The sequence below is a fragment of the Medicago sativa genome, chromosome 4 (genome assembly GCF_051527215.1).
Source record: "Medicago sativa cultivar Bolivia chromosome 4, Bolivia_mono, whole genome shotgun sequence".
In the NCBI taxonomy this organism is placed as follows: Eukaryota; Viridiplantae; Streptophyta; class Magnoliopsida; order Fabales; family Fabaceae; genus Medicago; species Medicago sativa.
The window spans coordinates 7,730,104-7,748,491 of record NC_140752.1 but is presented as its reverse complement, the minus strand read 5'-3'; the positions used below and the strand labels follow the sequence as shown (position 1 = coordinate 7,748,491).

Sequence of the window (18,388 nt, the reverse complement as noted above, 5' to 3'; positions counted from 1 at the left end):
AAGTCTTCTCTATTTAAGAAAAAAGCTTGGTCTGGCGTGGTCTGTCGTATGCTAAACCGTAAGCCTCTGTAGACCGACCTGACCTATTCCCATCCCTAAACATATGTTTCATTTTCGATAGATTGATTGCAATATCATAACACCGTGTACTAAATATTTGAGAACTCTATTGTAAGTGCTCTAAGTATTTGCTCATTTAACTCATGATATATAACAACGATTAATCTCATATAAATTAGTTGGTCGGTGACTCAAAAGAAAACTAAAATCAGTGGACGTGGACGGTGACAAGCTTTGCATTTCACTTCAGTTTTGAGTCAAAAGAAAACCACTTCAATTTATGTACACATTTAAGGTGCCTTTAAAAAAAAAAAACGATTTCTTCCCTAAAAAAAAACGATCTCTCTTTTTAGAGATTCTTTTCTAGAGATTTTTAGAGAAAGTTAATTTTTGTTTGTTTAATAAAAACTAGATTCTAAAAATAGCTTTTCATTTTATGATTAAAAAATGATTTTCTTAACAAAATAGATTTTTAAAAATCTAAAACAAAAAATAAATTTTGAGGGAAGACATTACTAAAATAATAAAAGTGATTTTTTAAAATAGATTTTTTTTCAAAATAATCCAAAACAAACTGCCCCTTAATGGCTTCAATTCAAAAGCACAGGCCAAAGACTTAGGTCAACAAAGACCTAGTCCTCAGGATAGCAAAGACCTTCCTAGTATCATTAATTTTTTAGATCTCATTTCAACTTTTAAGATTATCTCCAATGACAAATTTGTAACTTAAACTTAGTTCTATAATCAATTTCAAATGGCTATCACAATGTCATGTCACATTTATACAACTCAATTATATTTTACCTTCTTTCAAAAAAATTTTACTATTTTACCTCGATGATAATCAAATTAAGCAACTTTTAATGATTTTTTTTATTTACACTCAACTTTTATGTAACTCACTTTTGATGAATTTTCTTTTGCAACTTCAATGACTCGGTAACTTATTTAAACTACTTCGACCATTAAGTTGATACCCAAGTGTCATATCATGGTTCCTCTAACGAGGAGAAAATATAAAGAACGGTTTATCATTCTATCAAATTACGTTTAGATAACTCTATTGCTGATGCTCTAAAATATGGATTAAAAAAGTGAAATTAATATAGTAACGATGTAAGAGAGTTTTATTAGTAATTTAGTAGTATTTATTATTTAGCTAAATCTTAGTAATTATCTAGAACTTTCTATTATTATTTCGTTTTATTTTATTTCGGCCCATGAGTTTGTTATTTCTTTCACTATATAAGCAGAACTTATGTAACCTAAGAGGCACACTTTTATTTTATCAATAATATGTCAGAGACTTTTTTCTATTTTCTGGTGGATTGCGGAACTCTATTTTCACAAGTTTGTCACTTGTGAACTTGTTCTTTTCAATCTAAGTTTAGCGCTTGCTAACCTAGCGTCAAGTAAGTTTACAAAAATTATACCAGCATTGTTTGGACACACGAGAGTTTTGAATAAGATAATTCAGATCTTTTTCAAATTAATCCATATTTAGAAACACAATAGTTTTATAATTCTTGAAGCAGAATTTTTATAGTTAGCCCTTCTTTTGTTGATATACTACTATGTAAACAGCACTTTGAGCTCATTTTTTTTGTTTTGCATTTCCTTATAATTCCTCAAGTTGAAGTAATATAATTGGAGCATTGATTAAATTATATTATACTCGATTTTAATAATAAAAAAATATGTTTGATTAAATTATGTTTCATAAGCGCCAGTCCAATTATATAATATTAAGGGCCTGTTTGGATTAATTTATTTTAGCATATCAACTAACATAAGCAGCTGAGATGGCATGTTCAAAAGTTGTTTTAATTTAACCGTTTATTTGGACAATTTCTTCAAAATAGCTTACGAAAACATCTTAAAGCTTAAACAAAAACAATTTGACTTCATTTTATCTTGTGTAACCAAAATAGATTATCTATAACAACCTATATGATAAGCACTTATATTATAAATTGCAAATTAAGTTGTTTATTCAAACAGAGCTTACGAATAAGATTAAAAAGGAAAGCTGAAGAAGATGGTGTGTATAAAAAATAAAGGGGAATTAGTCACTTTAGTCCCTGAATCGGAAGGGATTCGTCACTTTAGTCCATGAATGCAGATAAATTGCAAAATAGTCCCTGAATGTAGACTTTGTTAGTCAATTTAGTCCCTGAATGAAAACTTCGTTAGTCAATTTAGTCCCTGAATGTAGACTCCGTTAGTCACTTTAGTCCCTGAAATTGACCATGCAGGGACTGTTTTGCAATTTCTCTTCATTCAAGGACTAAAGTGACGAATCCTCTCCCATTCAGGGACTAAAGTGACTAATTCCCCAAAAAATAAATATTCTTCTATACTAGTAACTTTTAGTATTTTAGTCCCATATACATAGTCAAATCCAGCACTCATCATTCAAAACGGCTAAAAGAAAAGTTCAAAACAACAATAAGCTACGAAAACCTTTATGACATCTTGAAACTCTTCTCAAATCATTATATCTTTTACTCCCTCCGTTCCATATTACTTGACCTAGTTGACTCTGTTACGTATGCCAATGCACAATTTGAAACTTAAATTTCTTTAATAATCTAGTAGAAAAAATTACGAAAATTTGATATTTTGAAAATATTAATCGAGACGAATCTAACATCTTATATGCTATATTTTGTTTTTATATATTAGTAGAAAAATAGAGTCAAAGCGTGTTACATGAATAGTGCAAATATTCTAAATATGTTAAGTAATATGGGACGGAGGGAGTAGTTGATTATGTTATGCTCATTCTTTTGACACCTTCAATAAAAATAAATGTGTATTTCATGTGGCTACTACATCATTATTATTCAATGCCATTCTCTGCTTGTGACTCTCACTTGGTACTTTAACCTCAGTTGCCAAACCAATAGCTTGAAGAAATTTGACCAAGTACCAAGTCATGTCTAGTTCCCACCACTCTAAACCATGTCTAGCTGAATATTCAAATGCATGGTGGTTATTGTGCCAACCTTCACCAAATGCAAGCAAAGCCACCCACCTATAATAAATTTTAGATAACAATTAAGAGAATAAGATTTAAATATTTAAAATTAATCAGATCTATCTTAAAAATCATGCGAAAGATGGTTTGTGATTGATTGACACCGTAAAAAGTCGCATACAAATTATTCTAGATAAAAAATTATAAAAGATAAAGTTAAAATACCAATTATTTCTAGATAAGTCCCTTGTGTTCCAAGGCTGCTTCCCCCAAACATGGCAAGCTGAGTTAACCAACCAAGTGATGTGGTAAACCCAAACAACCCTCACACCCTGCATGAGTCACGCTCAATATAAAAATCTAATGTATTGAAACTTAATCTATGGAATCAAGGAAATTTAAAAATGTTCTTGAATTTGAAAATTATCGATCAAATTAGACCTTACCGAACAATTTCAAGAATTAAATTGACTGATCCAAAATAATTAAAATTTAGCAAAAAAATTTCCATACCATTCCCCAAACCAGGAAAGGAAATCCACCGATGGCATATAGAAGAGCTCCCAAAGCAAATGGATGCACCATGTAAGTGCTTCTAAGAAATCTATAAAAAGATTGTTTCTCTAAATCACCAACATTGGTTGGTTCTCCACACTGCACACATACATATCACACAATCATTTCAACTGGATTAAGTGCATGTTTAGATTAATTGTGAGTTTGACATAATCACGTTGTATCACCATAATTTTAGTAAAAACTACACTTAACCGAATGACTTGCCACCATGATTTTGTTAAACTTACCGTCAATTTAAACATGCACTAAAGAGAAACAAATAGAGCATTCATACCCTTTCTGCAATAGATTTGGTATCAAATAGCCAACTCATATGGCTAAACCAAAATCCTTCAATTGGACTATGAGGGTCTTTCTCAGAATCACAGAACTGGTGGTGATACCTATGAGTACTCACCCAATCAATTGGATTTCCCTGCACACCAAAACCAAAACAACATTTCATATTCCCTTCCATGAGAAAACTATGAAGAAAAAAAATCTTAGAATTAATAGGAGATTATTAAAGATAGTTAAATATTAGTTAGGATTGAATTTGGATTACCTGCCGTCAGGGGATCTCGCATTCAAGACATCAACGACCGTTCGATTAGATTAGACGATCCAAAAAATGCAAGATTTTAATTTTACGATTTAAAATACGAAATTTGAATTTGAATCGTATCTTGATCAATCGACCACCAATGTCCTGTCTGCACAAATGCTAGAAAATCCCAACCGCGGACATTCTAAATGCGGTTGGGAGAGTATTTAAAGTCTCTCACACTCATTGTAATCCTAACCAACTTCAACTACATTTAATAATCTCCAACTAATTCCAACAACATACACAAAATTGAATGCAAAAAAAAAAAAAGAAACTTTGAAGAAACAAAAACTCCACCTGAAGAGCAAGAACTCCACAATAAGCAAAGAAATATTCAAGCCATTTAGGAAGCTTAAAACTTCTATGAGAAAGATTTCTATGGAAAGAGGTTGTTATTCCAAACAATCCAGTAACAACATAAAGTGCCACAGCAACCCAAAAAGCAGGCCAATTGAAATTGAATGGAGCAAATAAACAAAGCAAATGCATTGACAAAACAATAACAAAAGTTCCAATATCCAAAGAATTCCATTTCCTCCCAAAAAACACTTCTTTTTCTCTTTTCACTTCAACATCAGATAGAAAAATCTTTCTATGTTTCAATGACACTTCTTCTTCTGGCTCAAGAGTAGCTTCTCCAATTGCAGCATTGGATTTAGCAAAAATTTGTGGATTAAAATTAAAGGGGTTGCTTTTCAAGGGAAATTTTCTTGACTTGGAGTTGAAGTTACACAATTTAATGGCTTTTGCATTATTTGAGAATGGTCCAAGATTTAAAATGGACCTATTGGATTGTGGTATTGAACAATGAAGGGTTGTGAAGTGATTATGGAGAATAGGATTTTTAGGCTGAGAAGTTATCAAAGCCATGCAGAAAGAAAAAAAAATGTATTTGTTTATGGCTAAGCCTTTTTGTGAAACAAGATAGAGGGTTTGAACTTTAAATGTTGAAGGTGATATTGTTTTTTGGGTTTTTACTTTTTATGTTTATGTTTTATGTTGTGTTGGAATTGATTGTGATGTGGAATAAGCCAAGTAATTGAAGCGGTGGGACACGTTTGGGAAAATGGGGTTTGAAAAAAGATTGTGGGGGTGAAGTTGGGAATAGGTGTGGAAAGAGTATGTGAATGAAGGGATAAGGTGGAGTTTTGCTTTGTGAAGGGTATTGGTCTTTGAAGAATCAGAATGGTGAGATTCACAAAATTTAGTTTAGATATTCTCAATGTTGAGATAAGCCATTTTTCTTGACTTTGTCATTATTAGGTACTCCCTCCGGTCCCATTTACAAGAGAAAGTTGACTTTTTAGATACATTGAATAATGTACGTATCTAGTCAAGAACTTAAACCAAATACATAAATTCTTTAATGTATCTAAAAAGTAAATTGTCTCTTGTAAATAAGACTGGAGGGAGTATTAGAAAATTTATTTAAAGTTATTTGTTCTCTTTGCTTTAGTTCAATGTGATATTGAAAAAAATGAGGATGTAACTCTCTTCAAAGGTGCAAACACACTGTAAATTCAATGTTAAGAGTTTTTTTTTTTTTTTTAGGGAAAATTCAATGTTAGAGTTGTTGATTGTAATCTACACCTAAATTCAATGACTCTGCAATAGTTTTACTGTATGCAGAAAAACTGTTGCATTTCACGGAAAAAATTAGGTGTTATTGGGAGAATTTGTAACATGATTCTTCTATCACCTTACACATACCAAATAAGTTTAATCGGGAGATAAGTAAAGTCTCACAAAAAATTGCTCTATTTAAAAATGAAACTCAAGTTCTCGTGAACAATTTTATGTGTAGTATTACTTTATTAAATAAAAATCAAATGAATACCATCTATTTTCTTCAATAAATACTTAACCAAAGCAATTTTTTATTGAATTTGTACATTTCTTCAATCAATTAGAATTAAATGAAATGGAAAAAATCAAGGTTTCATTGGGAGAGTTGGTAAACGTGATTCTACCAAGAGAAAAAAAAATTAAAATATTTCTTCAACCAATTCAAATTTTAAAACATTGAAGTCGTCTATTTAAAAGGTAGTCTAACCCCGTATATAAAAAAAGAAAACAGATGTTTCGATGTGCCGATGCTGACTTAAAGATTAGTTTCATAGCGAGTCTAAAAGTTTCAAAAATTCACTTCATCCCAAAAGTGTTTCATGTCAAACATGTTTAACAATATAATTCTTATGATATAGGCTACAGAAAACAAGAAACAAGATCCTACGCTAACAAAAAACAATGAAATTACAAATTTATAAATTGTTCATTAAACTAATTTTTTTTGCTCTTTAAATTAGTTTTTCAAAATGAAAATTTAAACATTTTACTTTTTTATATAAGATTCTTGTAGATCCACGAATACAGTCCATTCCTTATCTTTTACTTTGATATTTTCTTGAAGACTATTGTTTTGAGATGATATTTTTTCTGTTTTGTCCATTTGCCACTTGTTACTGAAAAAAATATCCTTTTATCTGTTTCCTACTATATCTATCTATGACTATGGACATGTTTAGTTGTTAGATTGAGCCACCAATATTTCTCTCTTCTCTTTATTTCTTACCTTATTTCACAAAAAAAGTGTGATACATGGCTGCAACTAATGCTTCAATCTTTGCTTCTTCCACTCAACCTTGCTTCTCTGTCACAACCTCTCGTAGTCATAGCATAACAAACACGTTTGGTTAGTTTCACCTTTTTTCTCTCTTTTTCTTTTCATTTTTGAGTGCACCCTCTTTGCAATTGGTCATGTGGATTATGGACAATTTTAAGTATTTATATTTTAATAGTGGACGGTGTTTTATATATATTTGATTATTTGTTGACTGAGGTTTTATTGTGATGTAAAAAGTCCTAAGTATATCATTGAATTGATATTGCATGAGAACTTTAATTGATAAAACTTATCAAACTTATTGTGAAAGAAGTAGTTGTTGACTTGTTATAATTCATTCAAATTATATAAGAAATTCCATATTATAGAATAGAATACCATTAAACTAGACTATGATATTTTAAGCAAAGTCTCGGATTCAAGCTTCGTAGATGAAAAAAAAACGTGGTTGAAAGGATAAATCATACTTAAGGTGGTCAACGAGGTTCCAAATGAGGATTAGTTTTCAGTTAAGTAAACCTGGTTAAAAAATGTTTGAATAGATATATTTTATTTCTATCAAAATACATATCAGAAGAGATAAAAAAAAAAAAAAAAAGTACAAGCTTTTTTCATGTGTAACACTTCATAGTTTCTGATGCAGGAAGTAATTTTCTCAATGTTTCACTACCAAGATGTTACCCTTTGAAGGAAAGACATATGAAAGTTAAGCATGTAGTCAGTGCTGCTGCTGCGGTTGCAACAAGTCCTACTGAAGAAATTCAAGAGTATGAATTCCCACTTAATACCAAATGTTGGATTTACAATGGAGAAAAGTTAATATAGGAATATTATTTGCTGTACTTATAAAGCTAGAAATCAGTGTTTTGAAAACTGAAATGGACATTGAGTCGCCGAGACCTTCTAGTCATGGTTCAATGACTTTAAATCACTCGAGCAAAGAGGAAACGCAGTCGAACCACTCAAATAATTAGACAGTAAACTGGTTGAACCGTTTGAGTCAGTTTTTAAAACTTTGCTAGAAATACAGAAAATATAAAGGCTTGTACTTATTTGTATGTAATTCTAAAGTTGTATAGCCACCATAAATAAATACATGAACAAAAGAAAGATGTAAATTATACTAAATAAAATACTATATAGTATTTTGATGAGGTTAGGCTAACAACAATATTTTATTTTTAGAGATGCAATAGTAACCTAGCATATATCCTATTAATGTTTATAGGTACAAGCTTCCTTCATGGGCTATGTTTGAACTTGGGAAGGCTGCTGTCTACTGGAAAACCACTAATGGTGTTGCTCCTACTTCAGTAAGTATGATATTATTGAGTTAATTCATTTGGAGTCACTCAAATTAGTTTTTGTAATTTTGTTTTTATAAATTTTGACAGGGAGAAAAGCTTAAACTGTTCTATAATCCAGCTGCAGCTCAACTTGCTCCTAGTGAAGAATTTGGAATTGCTTTTAATGGTAATTTTGTTGATACTGCTTAGCTTATAAAAATGTGTCATTTTCCATAATAATTGTATTGCAGTAGATTTTGATTCATCATAGATCAGAGAGAGTATATATTATTTTGGTATGACTCAATCTCATAGTATAGCTTACTAATAAATGTGTATGGTTCAGGGGTAATCTAGTAAACTAGACCATAGTTAGGGTCGTCTTAAACAATTTGGATCGTCTTAAACAATTTGGAAAACATGTTCGAATCTTAAAAAGTAAACCCCTAATAAAAAGAAGTACCAAAAATTCAAAAAGAGCCATAACTTATTTAAATTGTAAATACCATTAATAACATCAAAAAGAGCTATCCTTGTAGATAACATAAGAAAGAACCATGTACTAATCAATAACATCAAAAACTCAATGTTACCAAATGAAGCACCAAAAACTCAAACTACTTTAGTTAAATTGTAAATAACATCCCAATACAACTTCTAACTAATATCAGTCTACTAGATACTTAAAAAGAGTCATCATTCTAACACTTTTTGAAACAAATCCATCAAAGTCTTCATTTTGTATTGTCTCCAAAAGGTTATTCTTTCTCAATGAGTCTTTGAAACGTTTTACCAATAGTCTGATTCTTTTGCAGCCTTTGACGCAACTCATACCAAGTAGTCATATTCTTACCATGTTCCATCCCTCTCTCATGCTCTCTAAGTCTTCCACCAATATGTGACCAATCACTAAAACCCTCATTTGTTAATTGACCTTTACTAATCCCTTTTTTAAAAACTTTACAACAAAAACAAAATACTTTATCAAGCTCTTTCGAATAAACAAGCCAATCTCTATCACACTTCTCTCCATTTGATAAAACTCTAGTATACAAATTAGACGTAAAGCGTCTAGAAAATTTATCTTTAGGACCATTCACAACGGAAAAATCTCTTTTAGGACCTTCCATAACTAATAAATCAATCATTTTAGAATCAAGAGCATCCCAATTCTTCGGATCAAATATATCAAACGAATGTTCTAATGGGTTTCCCTGCTCTACATTGTCATTAACATTATCCTCCAGATTATCATCTTCGTTATTCAAATTAACATCATCACCATTAACATCACCTCTATTTTCCAAATCAACACTTTCATTCTCCATATTACTATTCTCAGTTGTAACCACATTTTGAAGAATTTCAACATCAACATTACCGACATTCTGATTTTCAACAGGAATTTGTGGTTCTTTTATAAGAAATTTATCAAGAGCTCCTCTTTGAGATTGAATAAACTCTTCAAGTTTTTTCTTTTTCTTACGCTTCTCATATCCAGATTCATACTTTCTAATCTTAGGAGGAATCTTAGGAGGCATATTGAGAAAGGAATTCAGAACCTGAAATTTCTCACTCACTACTGAGTTGAAAAAACAAATCGACTCCGCAGCTTTTACCCTTTACCGTCCAGTGAATCAGTCAGTAAACGAAACCTAGCAATTCCCAAATGAAAATATAAATTAGTAATTAACACAATGCTACCTATAATCAAAAGATTAAGCCAAAAGAATCTCTCTCTGCTATATATTAAGCATGTTTGGATTGACTTATTTGAGTTTATATACTCGCATAAGTTTTTTGAGACTGTTTGGGAGAATTTATGAAAACAGCTTATGACCATTTTCATAAGCTTTTTTCAACTTATTTTCATAAGTTCTTCAATATAGCTGATAAAAATAAAAACAGCTTATAGCATGTTCTCTAAACAATTTAACATTATTTGATCTTTTCTATAAAAATAGCTTATGCAAGCTTATATATAAGCACTTATCATGATAAGGGTTTGTGTTATAAGCTGCAAATAGGCTGTTTATCCAAACAGACCCGTTACTGTCTTCCACAAAGTAATAGTAGGTTAATTGAAAGTAAAAGCAGTGCAATTCTTTGAACAAGAAACATAAAAATTAGTAACAACATTTACACTCTGTTTGGTAGGATAGAAATAGGGAAGAGAGAGTGAAGGAAGAGAGAAATAGAAGAGAGAGAGTGAATTTCTCATGTTTGGTAGTGAAGAGAAATAGGAAAGAGAGACCAAAAATCGGTGGGTCCCACACAATATTCTTTCTCCTCATAGTTGCGAAGAAATAGAAGGAGAGAAGGGATGTTTTTATGTATTCCTATTATACCCCTCATCTCTCTTTTCATTTAATTAATTGGTTAGTCTTTATTATTCTGTATCTTTTCTCTTTCAACTACAAATTTTTTTCATTCCTAAAAATTATTTCATATCAAATTGATTTTTTTTAGTAAATGTGTAGTATGCCCCTATTTGGCAAGTTTACGCTGTACGTTCCTGTTTAAATATTTCATAAAACGTTTAAGAAATACTACACTCTTTTTAAATACTACACTTTTTATTGGTAAAATACGTTGTACGTTCCTGTTTAAATATTTCATAAAACGTTTAAGAAATACTACAATCTTTTTAAATACTACACTTTTTATTGGTGAAATATACTTAAATTTATATATATAAAAAAAGATCTACGTTCCTTTTAAAATAAGTAGGTAAATTAATAAACTTAATTTAAACAAAAGAATTAAATTAATTTCAATGGAAATGTTATCTTAACATAAGGGCATTATTGTACTTTTATAAATAAACAACATTTCTCTCTTCTCTATTTCTTATCTCTTTCTCTTGTACCAAACAATCTATCAAATCTACTCCATTTCTCACCTTTTTCTCTCTTCCCACACTCTCTCTTACGTATTTCTCTCTTCACAACTTCTCTTCTAAACCAAACACACCCTTAGTAAATTGTTCAATTCGTTAACCGAATGCATATAACTTTGATACTAGAAGAAAAATTATAATCAAAATCAGGAACGAAGAATCAAAATCATTGAAAATGAAGGGAATTGAAATATTCAAAGAAAAGCAAAAAGAATGAAAAGTTTAGGGATGCTTACATGTTGAATGCGGTCGGTGTCGACAATGAGGTTGAGAGAGAGAGAGAGAGAGAGAGAAGTGGTTAACAGTGAGGTTTTGTGAGTGAGTTTTGTTTGAGGCCAAAAAGTTTGGTTAATGGGCTAGATAAAAAAAAGAAGATATTTGTAAAATTATTTTATTGCAATTTTTGGGAAAACATTCATAAATTGTTATAAAATGGTTGTACAAATATCGTTTCAGATAAATAAAAATATGAATAAATTGACCTTAATAATTGTGATGCCTTGTGCAATAAGGTAACCCTAATGCTCCATAGGCCCCCATATACTCAACTATGAAAAAAGTCGATTAAGAGATAGCTCGGGTGGAAATAAAAACTTAATCGAAATGTATCTACCAATATACGCGTGTCATCAAGAGATATGTTCCTATAAATTGAGTAGCTTTTGAGCAAACATAAAGAGTCAATAGAGCATATTATCCGTCGTGCGAATGATCTCTTTGTACAACCACATCATGAGTCTCGTTGTAATTTGTAATCTTAAGATAAAATAATAGAAGGCACTACAAGCATTCTACACTTGTAGAGACGAAAGCAAAATTGACCAACTATCTGTTAAAGAGTTGTTGTTTTAACGTGTTACGAGTTTTTTTCTCTCCTTTTTTTAGAGGAACATGTTACGAGTTTTACTTACATTTTGACCGAACTCTGAATTATAAAGGTGTATTTTTCCTGAGAACCAAAATGTTAACAAAAAAAATTGATATTCAAAACTACAAATAGGGGGAAAAATATTCATAAGAAGCTTGTTATAAAATTCGATACATATTTATTTTTCAAATAAAGAGAGTGTAATTTAAATTTATCTCAAGAGGATTGTGTAATTAATTTTCTAGAACAATTTAATAAGGTGAGTAATTTGTGTAATCTTAATTCTTGTAATGAATTATATTGTCTTAAGTAGACTATGGATGTTAATGTTTTGTCTACGTTTTACACTTTTACTGTCATTTTTCTTAATTTGAGTTTTAATTTTGCATGTTTAGGTGGTTTTAATCAACCAATTATGTGCGGTGGTGAACCAAGAGCTATGCTCAGAAAGGATAGAGGCAAAGCTGATTCCCCTATATACAGCATTCAAATATGTGTTCCTAAACATGGTAATATGTTACTTCAATTTCTAACGGTATGTCAATTCAGTATGTTTGAATTGACAGTGAGTTTGGCAAAATTACAGTGTCACTTTAATCTTTTTAAGCTTTAAAGTGTAGTTTTGACTAAAATTACATTGGACAAAATTATTCGGCGTCGTCTTCTTAACCTTTTTTTTTTTTTTGTGTAGCTTTAAACTTAACTTCTCTTTTTTTGTGTAGCTTTAAACTTGATTTTCTCATTTACAAATGGAGTGGATTGGGATGGTCCATATAGACTGCAATTTCAAGTTCCTAAACCTTTACAGAACAAGCCAATTGAATTCTTTAACGAGGTACAATTTAAATTCATATCATAAGTTGTTTTTATATGACATGAGATAAGCTCAATTTAAATACATTTAAATACTAATGTGAGTGTTTTATGACACAAGATAAGCTCAAATAAGTTCTTCTAGATATTTCTTGAACAAAAATGGATTTCTTGCAATCTCAGTCTTAACATAATACCAGATGGTTTGGATTTTGGATTGTATTTTAAAATTCATTTAATAAAGTTAAAATATGAGCCGTCTGATCTCCATTTCACGACTAAAAGAAATATGAGCCCTCTTGATCATAAAAAATAAAAGTAAAAAAATACTTTGGGGTCTTTGATGAGTGTATTATTCTTTGTTGTAGGGCTTGGCAGAGGAACTAAGTAAAGAAGGAGCATGTGAACAAGCAATATTTCCAGACACAACTGCAGTTATAGAAAAATGTGCTATGATTGGTAATTTATCAAAAGAAGGGGTGAGTACTACATTCTTCAATTCTTAGATTAGATATATTTACTCTTTTTTTTATAAGGAAATATTAGTCGTTAGTATGATACATTAGTAGTCAAAATTTGATTCATACATCTTCGAATGTCTTAGCTCAACCACTTGCAGTTACTCTTTAAATCATTGTAATAGAGTTGGTTTTCTAAACGTTGATCGAAAAAATCTTTTCAGGGTGATCGCTGCGAACTGAATCTTGTTCCAGGGTGCATCGATCCTAGCTCGCCCTTGTACGATCCAATGGCCAATGTGGATGATGGATCATGTCCAATTGAAGTGGATTCTGATTCTGATGAATAACATTACATTTTTACATGAATATTCACTTTCAACATGCATATTGTTGTGATTGCAACTTGTTAGTACATAAATGAGGTATTGTATAATATAAGATGTAAATTCCACAGTTAGTAGTTAGCACTGAACTTTGGCTATAGCTGCCCCTTTCAATACTATACTATAGGGAAGAAATTATGGTTCATAGTATAAGGTTGTATTTTTATACTCCACTATATACTTTCATGGCATTGTTAAGAAAATACACAACAGCAAATCACTTTAGGCTAACTCAAACGAAAAACCAACTTAAACAGATAATTAATCTTAAGTGGTTAATGAAGTATAGTTAACGAATGATTCGGAAAAATTCGATTCAAAATCGTGAATGGAACAATCCTATGCTGGATTTTGGTCACCCCCCATTCGAACTCAGAATTACTAAGGTCTCTTTGCTTGGAACCGGAGGGTTAAGACCAAAAAAAAAAAAACTCAACTAACCCCAAAAATCAATACACATGCTTGTTTTCAACATTGAATTACCATTGGCCATCTTGAATTCAAGTTTATGATTACATTGTGAGACAGTGGTACAAGGTGTTAACAATGATGATACATAGAGAAGAAGAGAAGGGGAGAAAAAAAAATAGAAGAGGAAGACTCTTCTTAGGGTAATAATACAAGAGGATAGAAAGATATAAATACTAAAGACACAAAAACTACCCTTAATATAACTTAACATATATAATTACAGACATCTAGTGATATACAAAATATTTACATTTTACCCCCTAAAATATGGATCACTTAGAAATGAATTGGAGAAAGTTCCTCCAATATTAGGGAAAAGGGTGAGAAAACATATCAAGCCAAGAACAATACCCCAAGCATATCTGCTTTCCCCTAGAGGGGTAATCTCATCTTTTGCAGGTATTTCTTCTCCTCCCCTAAAGAAAGTTGCAAATAAACCCCAGGCCAAGCACAAAACACTACCACTAAGGCCACCAATACCAAGCAATAACGATGTACCAAAAGATAACAATGTAGCAGTGCTTCGACCAAACATGGCTTGCGCTATTCGCCCTCCTTCTAGTCTTCCACATGGTAACAAGTTCAAAGAAGTCACCACCATCCCTGCACAAGTATCAATTTGCATGCTGATATTATATCCACAAGTATGTTTTCCACCGAATAAATAGAATATATAACAAAAGTTTATTGTTATCATTCACCTATAGTCACTACAGTCAGTCTATTTAAGTTTTTAGATGTATACTCGACGGCTCACATCGCTAGTTTGACGGATCAGAAAATTGGAACCTTCACAGTTCGATCTTGATAAATGAGCTATATCATGCTTTACTAATTTATATCTTAGGTTATAAAACATGTAGTTTTGCATATTGAATCATTCTTGAAAAGAAAAGTGGGACAAATTGACAGAAATAACAACAAACGAACCTAAAAGTCCGGCAAATGCGAGTGGATCAACAGGAACTCCAACACCTTCCACAGCATAGGGCAACACATTGCCTAGATCGTCCGTGTAAGGACCAATGACATATTGAATAAAAGAAAGCAAAGGGTTGTTATAGAAAAATTGAGGCCTTATGTACCTGCAAATGAAAAGGCAGAAAGTTACAATCAAGAGAGATGATAATGTGTAGAACTCCTAATATGGCCAATATGAGGTAACAATGTCCGTTGAGCATGCTACTCATTTTTATTTTTATTTTATTGCAATGCATGGAACTCGTATGGCCAATGCTATACCACAAATTATTTTTAACAACGCATTACATAACCATGTATTTCTTGACCATAAGTCTGTTTGAATTGACTTGTTTCAGCTTATTATCAACTGACATAAACATTTGTGAAACCGTCTAGATGAGTTTTTGAAAACACCTTATGGCATGTTGTTTCCAGCTTATTTTTTTCATAATTTCTTTAGGATAACTTATGAAAATAGTTTGTAGCTCATGTGAAAACATTTTGATTTTATTTTATCTTATAATATAGAAATAGCTTATACATATAAGTGGTTATCCTATAAACAAAGTTGTTTATCCAAACAGGATCTATATATCCTAGCTTCTCCTTTAAACAAAGCTATTGTTGATCATAAGATTGTGGTTTTCTTTTTGGTTCAATTGAAGAAGTCATAAGACTGTGATCTTCGTAAACGATATTCAAGTTTTTTGGTTCTAGTGTAGTTTCGTTTCCTATTCTTTTTTACTATAGAAGTTTATCTCAGAAAAGTGAAGTGCATCAGAAGAAGGTACAATGTAAACAACTCACAATGCATTGTCACCGCCATTAAAGCTTCCATCTGCCACAAATGCAGCAACAGCAAGCACTAATGAAGTCAAATATGCACTAGCAGTACGCGCAACAGGAATATCAAAAAGAGCTTTCTTGTTTGGGAGAAGAGATTCATAATTATTCATCACTCCTAAGCACCCTGTCCAATTAGATGGTACCAGAAACGAAGGGCTGAGTTTAACGCCGTAACGAGCGGCTGTAACCCTGGTGGCTATCTGCACAATGAAAAGAGCACAACCACTAAACAATTTAATCCTTAAAGACACCAACACATGTAGTTATATTCAATTTATGTCACTTTTTTCAAATTATTATCAGTGTGATGTCTGTGTTATCAGTGTTTCGGTAGTCTGGGATAAAATTTCAGGTTTGGTGGAAAATTTGAAATATAACTTACCTCAGAAACTCCAAGAATAGATAAGAAACCACCAAATAGAGGCACAACATTAGCAAGATAATCATCAAATGTAGCATCAGGTTTAAGGAAGAATCCACTCATCAAAGCAACTGTTCCAAAAGTAGTAACAGCTAATGCGATTGCACTTAGATAGCCAAAGGGATTGCTCAGATTAGTTGACTCAAATTGGAGATCCATTTCTGCTTTTGGTTGCACCATACAAACCTGAATGTATAAAGCACACAATTGACCGAAAGCCTTAATTGTATTTTTGTCCTTTTAGCTTAAGTATCGTGTGAGTTTAGTCTTCATAATCTTAATTGTTTAAATCAAGTCCTCGTACTTTTCAAATGAAATAGATTTGTTCTGACATTAACATTTCTTACAATTGCTAATAAAATGTCGGCCTCAAAAGTATTGAGCTGAATCATGGTTTTTGAAGTGACAATACTAATGGATCATATAAGAGCATCTTCAATGCATGTTCTTACTACGGTTTCCTCTATAGAATATGTTCTTACATTTTTATGCAAAAATAGTTTTTAACTTTATCCTATTGGAGTGAAGTATTGTTCTTAACTTTGTTGAATGGAAGATGTTTGAACAATAAATATTAGCAAGAAAATAAAATGACCAAGATCTCAAATTCACGGCAGAGAGTACCTGTTTGGTAATGCCATCTTTTTGTTCTTCCATGAACCATAAGACAACTTCTCTACCTGCTGCATCAGAGAGTTTCTTCTCTAACTTGGGAATGACTTCGTCAATTGGTCTCCTTAAATTCCCAATGAAAATACCTCCATCACCAAATCTTCGAACATCCGTCGAGAAAAATGTGTCAAAACCAAAACAACTCTTTAACTGCACAAACCAAATTAACAGCATTAGTAGATATAGGGTAATTTAGGATAGTGTATAAAGCTAATATTTTCATAAGCTAATAAGCTATTTTCATAAGCTATCTTGAAGAAATTACAAAAAAATAAATGTGATAAGTTGTTTTCATAAGTTATCTCAAACAAACAATCTCATAAACTTATGTTAGTAGATAAGTTCAAATAAATCAATTCAAACTGACCTTATTGAGGTCAAGAGCCCTGAAAGTTTCCTCAACTTTTTCTAGCCTCTCTTTTTCCATGATCAAATTACGCCTCACCAAGTTATTAAAAACACCAACAATTGGATTATTCTTACTACTTTCTGTATCAAGCTCCTTTAACTTCCTATCGGTCCTTTTCTTCTCCAGCTTAATAGCTGCTTCAATTGATGGATTCCCCATAAACTTCTTAAACTCCTCATCCGTTTTCCAATCCATTTCCTGTTGTTCTTTCTCATCCCCATTTGTTTCTCTTCCAACATCATCATCATTGTTGATGTTGCTTATGTTGTCTTGTTTCTTAGGAGCAGTAGAAACTGGTGATGAATTTGTTTCATTTTCATCTTTTAGAGATGAAAATAATTTGAAGGAAGTGGTTTTTGGTTTGATTGAGTGAAAAGAAAGAAAACAAGAGTGAGTGTTGAAGTTTTTGCTACTTGTGATGATAGTTTTGGAATTGGTGGTGTTCAAGGGAGAGTAAGAAAATGGAGAAAGTGTTGCCATTGGAAATGTATTTTTGTTGTAAGTAGAAGGAATGAATGATGATGATGATTATGATGAGTTGAATGGAACTAGTTTTGGAGTGGACAGGGTAGAACTCAAGAAGGTTGGAGAAGTTTAAGGAAGGTTCAAGGCTTCTAAACGTTGTCTTTTTCCTGTTTCTCTTGTTTGTGGTTTTTGTCTTTTTGAGTTTGATGTTGATGTCACCCTTCCTACTAGTGACATGTATAATGTTGAGTCATCATATATGAATCTAAAACTCATTCCAAACTAATCAAATTGTTTTGTTTTACATTTTTCAAACTCAAATCTAGCGTTTTGTACTCTTCAAGTTGGTTTGGATACTTCTTTCAAAAAAAAAAAAAAAATTGGTTTGGATACTACTTTCATGTCATCCAAAATTTATAGCCATAAACAAATAATTATATTTTATTTGTCAATATATATATATATATATATATATATATATATATATATATATATATTATTATTATTATTACTTTTTTGGTTTGAATATATTTCTAGGTTACTTTAATGTCTTTACATGAAAGTATGAACTCTATTGGAAAAACACTTCCGTCCAAAAAGTGT

At 31.4% G+C, this 18,388-nt stretch overlaps 4 protein-coding genes across 4 annotated transcripts; 1 reads left to right on the top strand and 3 right to left on the bottom strand.

Moving 5' to 3' along the window:
• Positions 1-2,452: 2,452 nt before the first annotated feature.
• Positions 2,453-5,238, bottom strand: FAD5 (fatty acid desaturase 5). The gene is made up of 5 exons (XM_085758384.1): positions 4,503-5,238; positions 3,894-4,034; positions 3,554-3,694; positions 3,266-3,372; positions 2,453-3,097 (listed from the first exon to the last, which is right to left on the bottom strand). The coding sequence occupies exons 1-5, from the start codon at positions 5,073-5,075 to the stop codon at positions 2,881-2,883; spliced, it is 1,179 nt and encodes a 392-aa protein (XP_085614510.1). The 5' UTR covers positions 5,076-5,238; the 3' UTR covers positions 2,453-2,880.
• Positions 5,239-6,735: 1,497 nt separating this feature from the next.
• PIFI (post-illumination chlorophyll fluorescence increase) lies at positions 6,736-13,683 on the top strand. The gene is made up of 8 exons (XM_085758382.1): positions 6,736-6,897; positions 7,472-7,595; positions 8,057-8,141; positions 8,223-8,301; positions 12,277-12,390; positions 12,604-12,716; positions 13,063-13,173; positions 13,377-13,683. Exons 1-8 carry the CDS (start codon positions 6,804-6,806, stop codon positions 13,500-13,502), a joined length of 846 nt encoding a protein of 281 aa, XP_085614508.1. The 5' UTR covers positions 6,736-6,803; the 3' UTR covers positions 13,503-13,683.
• Positions 8,584-11,360, bottom strand: LOC146925944 (uncharacterized). The gene is made up of 2 exons (XM_085758383.1): positions 11,250-11,360; positions 8,584-9,769 (listed from the first exon to the last, which is right to left on the bottom strand). The coding sequence occupies exon 2, from the start codon at positions 9,653-9,655 to the stop codon at positions 8,873-8,875; it is 783 nt and encodes a 260-aa protein (XP_085614509.1). The 5' UTR covers positions 9,656-9,769; positions 11,250-11,360; the 3' UTR covers positions 8,584-8,872.
• Positions 13,684-14,003: 320 nt separating the features above from the next.
• On the bottom strand, positions 14,004-17,840 carry EGY3 (ethylene-dependent gravitropism-deficient and yellow-green-like 3). Its single transcript, XM_085758381.1, has 6 exons — positions 17,279-17,840; positions 16,864-17,061; positions 16,201-16,425; positions 15,780-16,018; positions 14,940-15,094; positions 14,004-14,612 (listed from the first exon to the last, which is right to left on the bottom strand). Exons 1-6 carry the CDS (start codon positions 17,798-17,800, stop codon positions 14,263-14,265), a joined length of 1,689 nt encoding a protein of 562 aa, XP_085614507.1. The 5' UTR covers positions 17,801-17,840; the 3' UTR covers positions 14,004-14,262.
• Between the last annotated feature and the right edge of the window lie 548 nt (positions 17,841-18,388).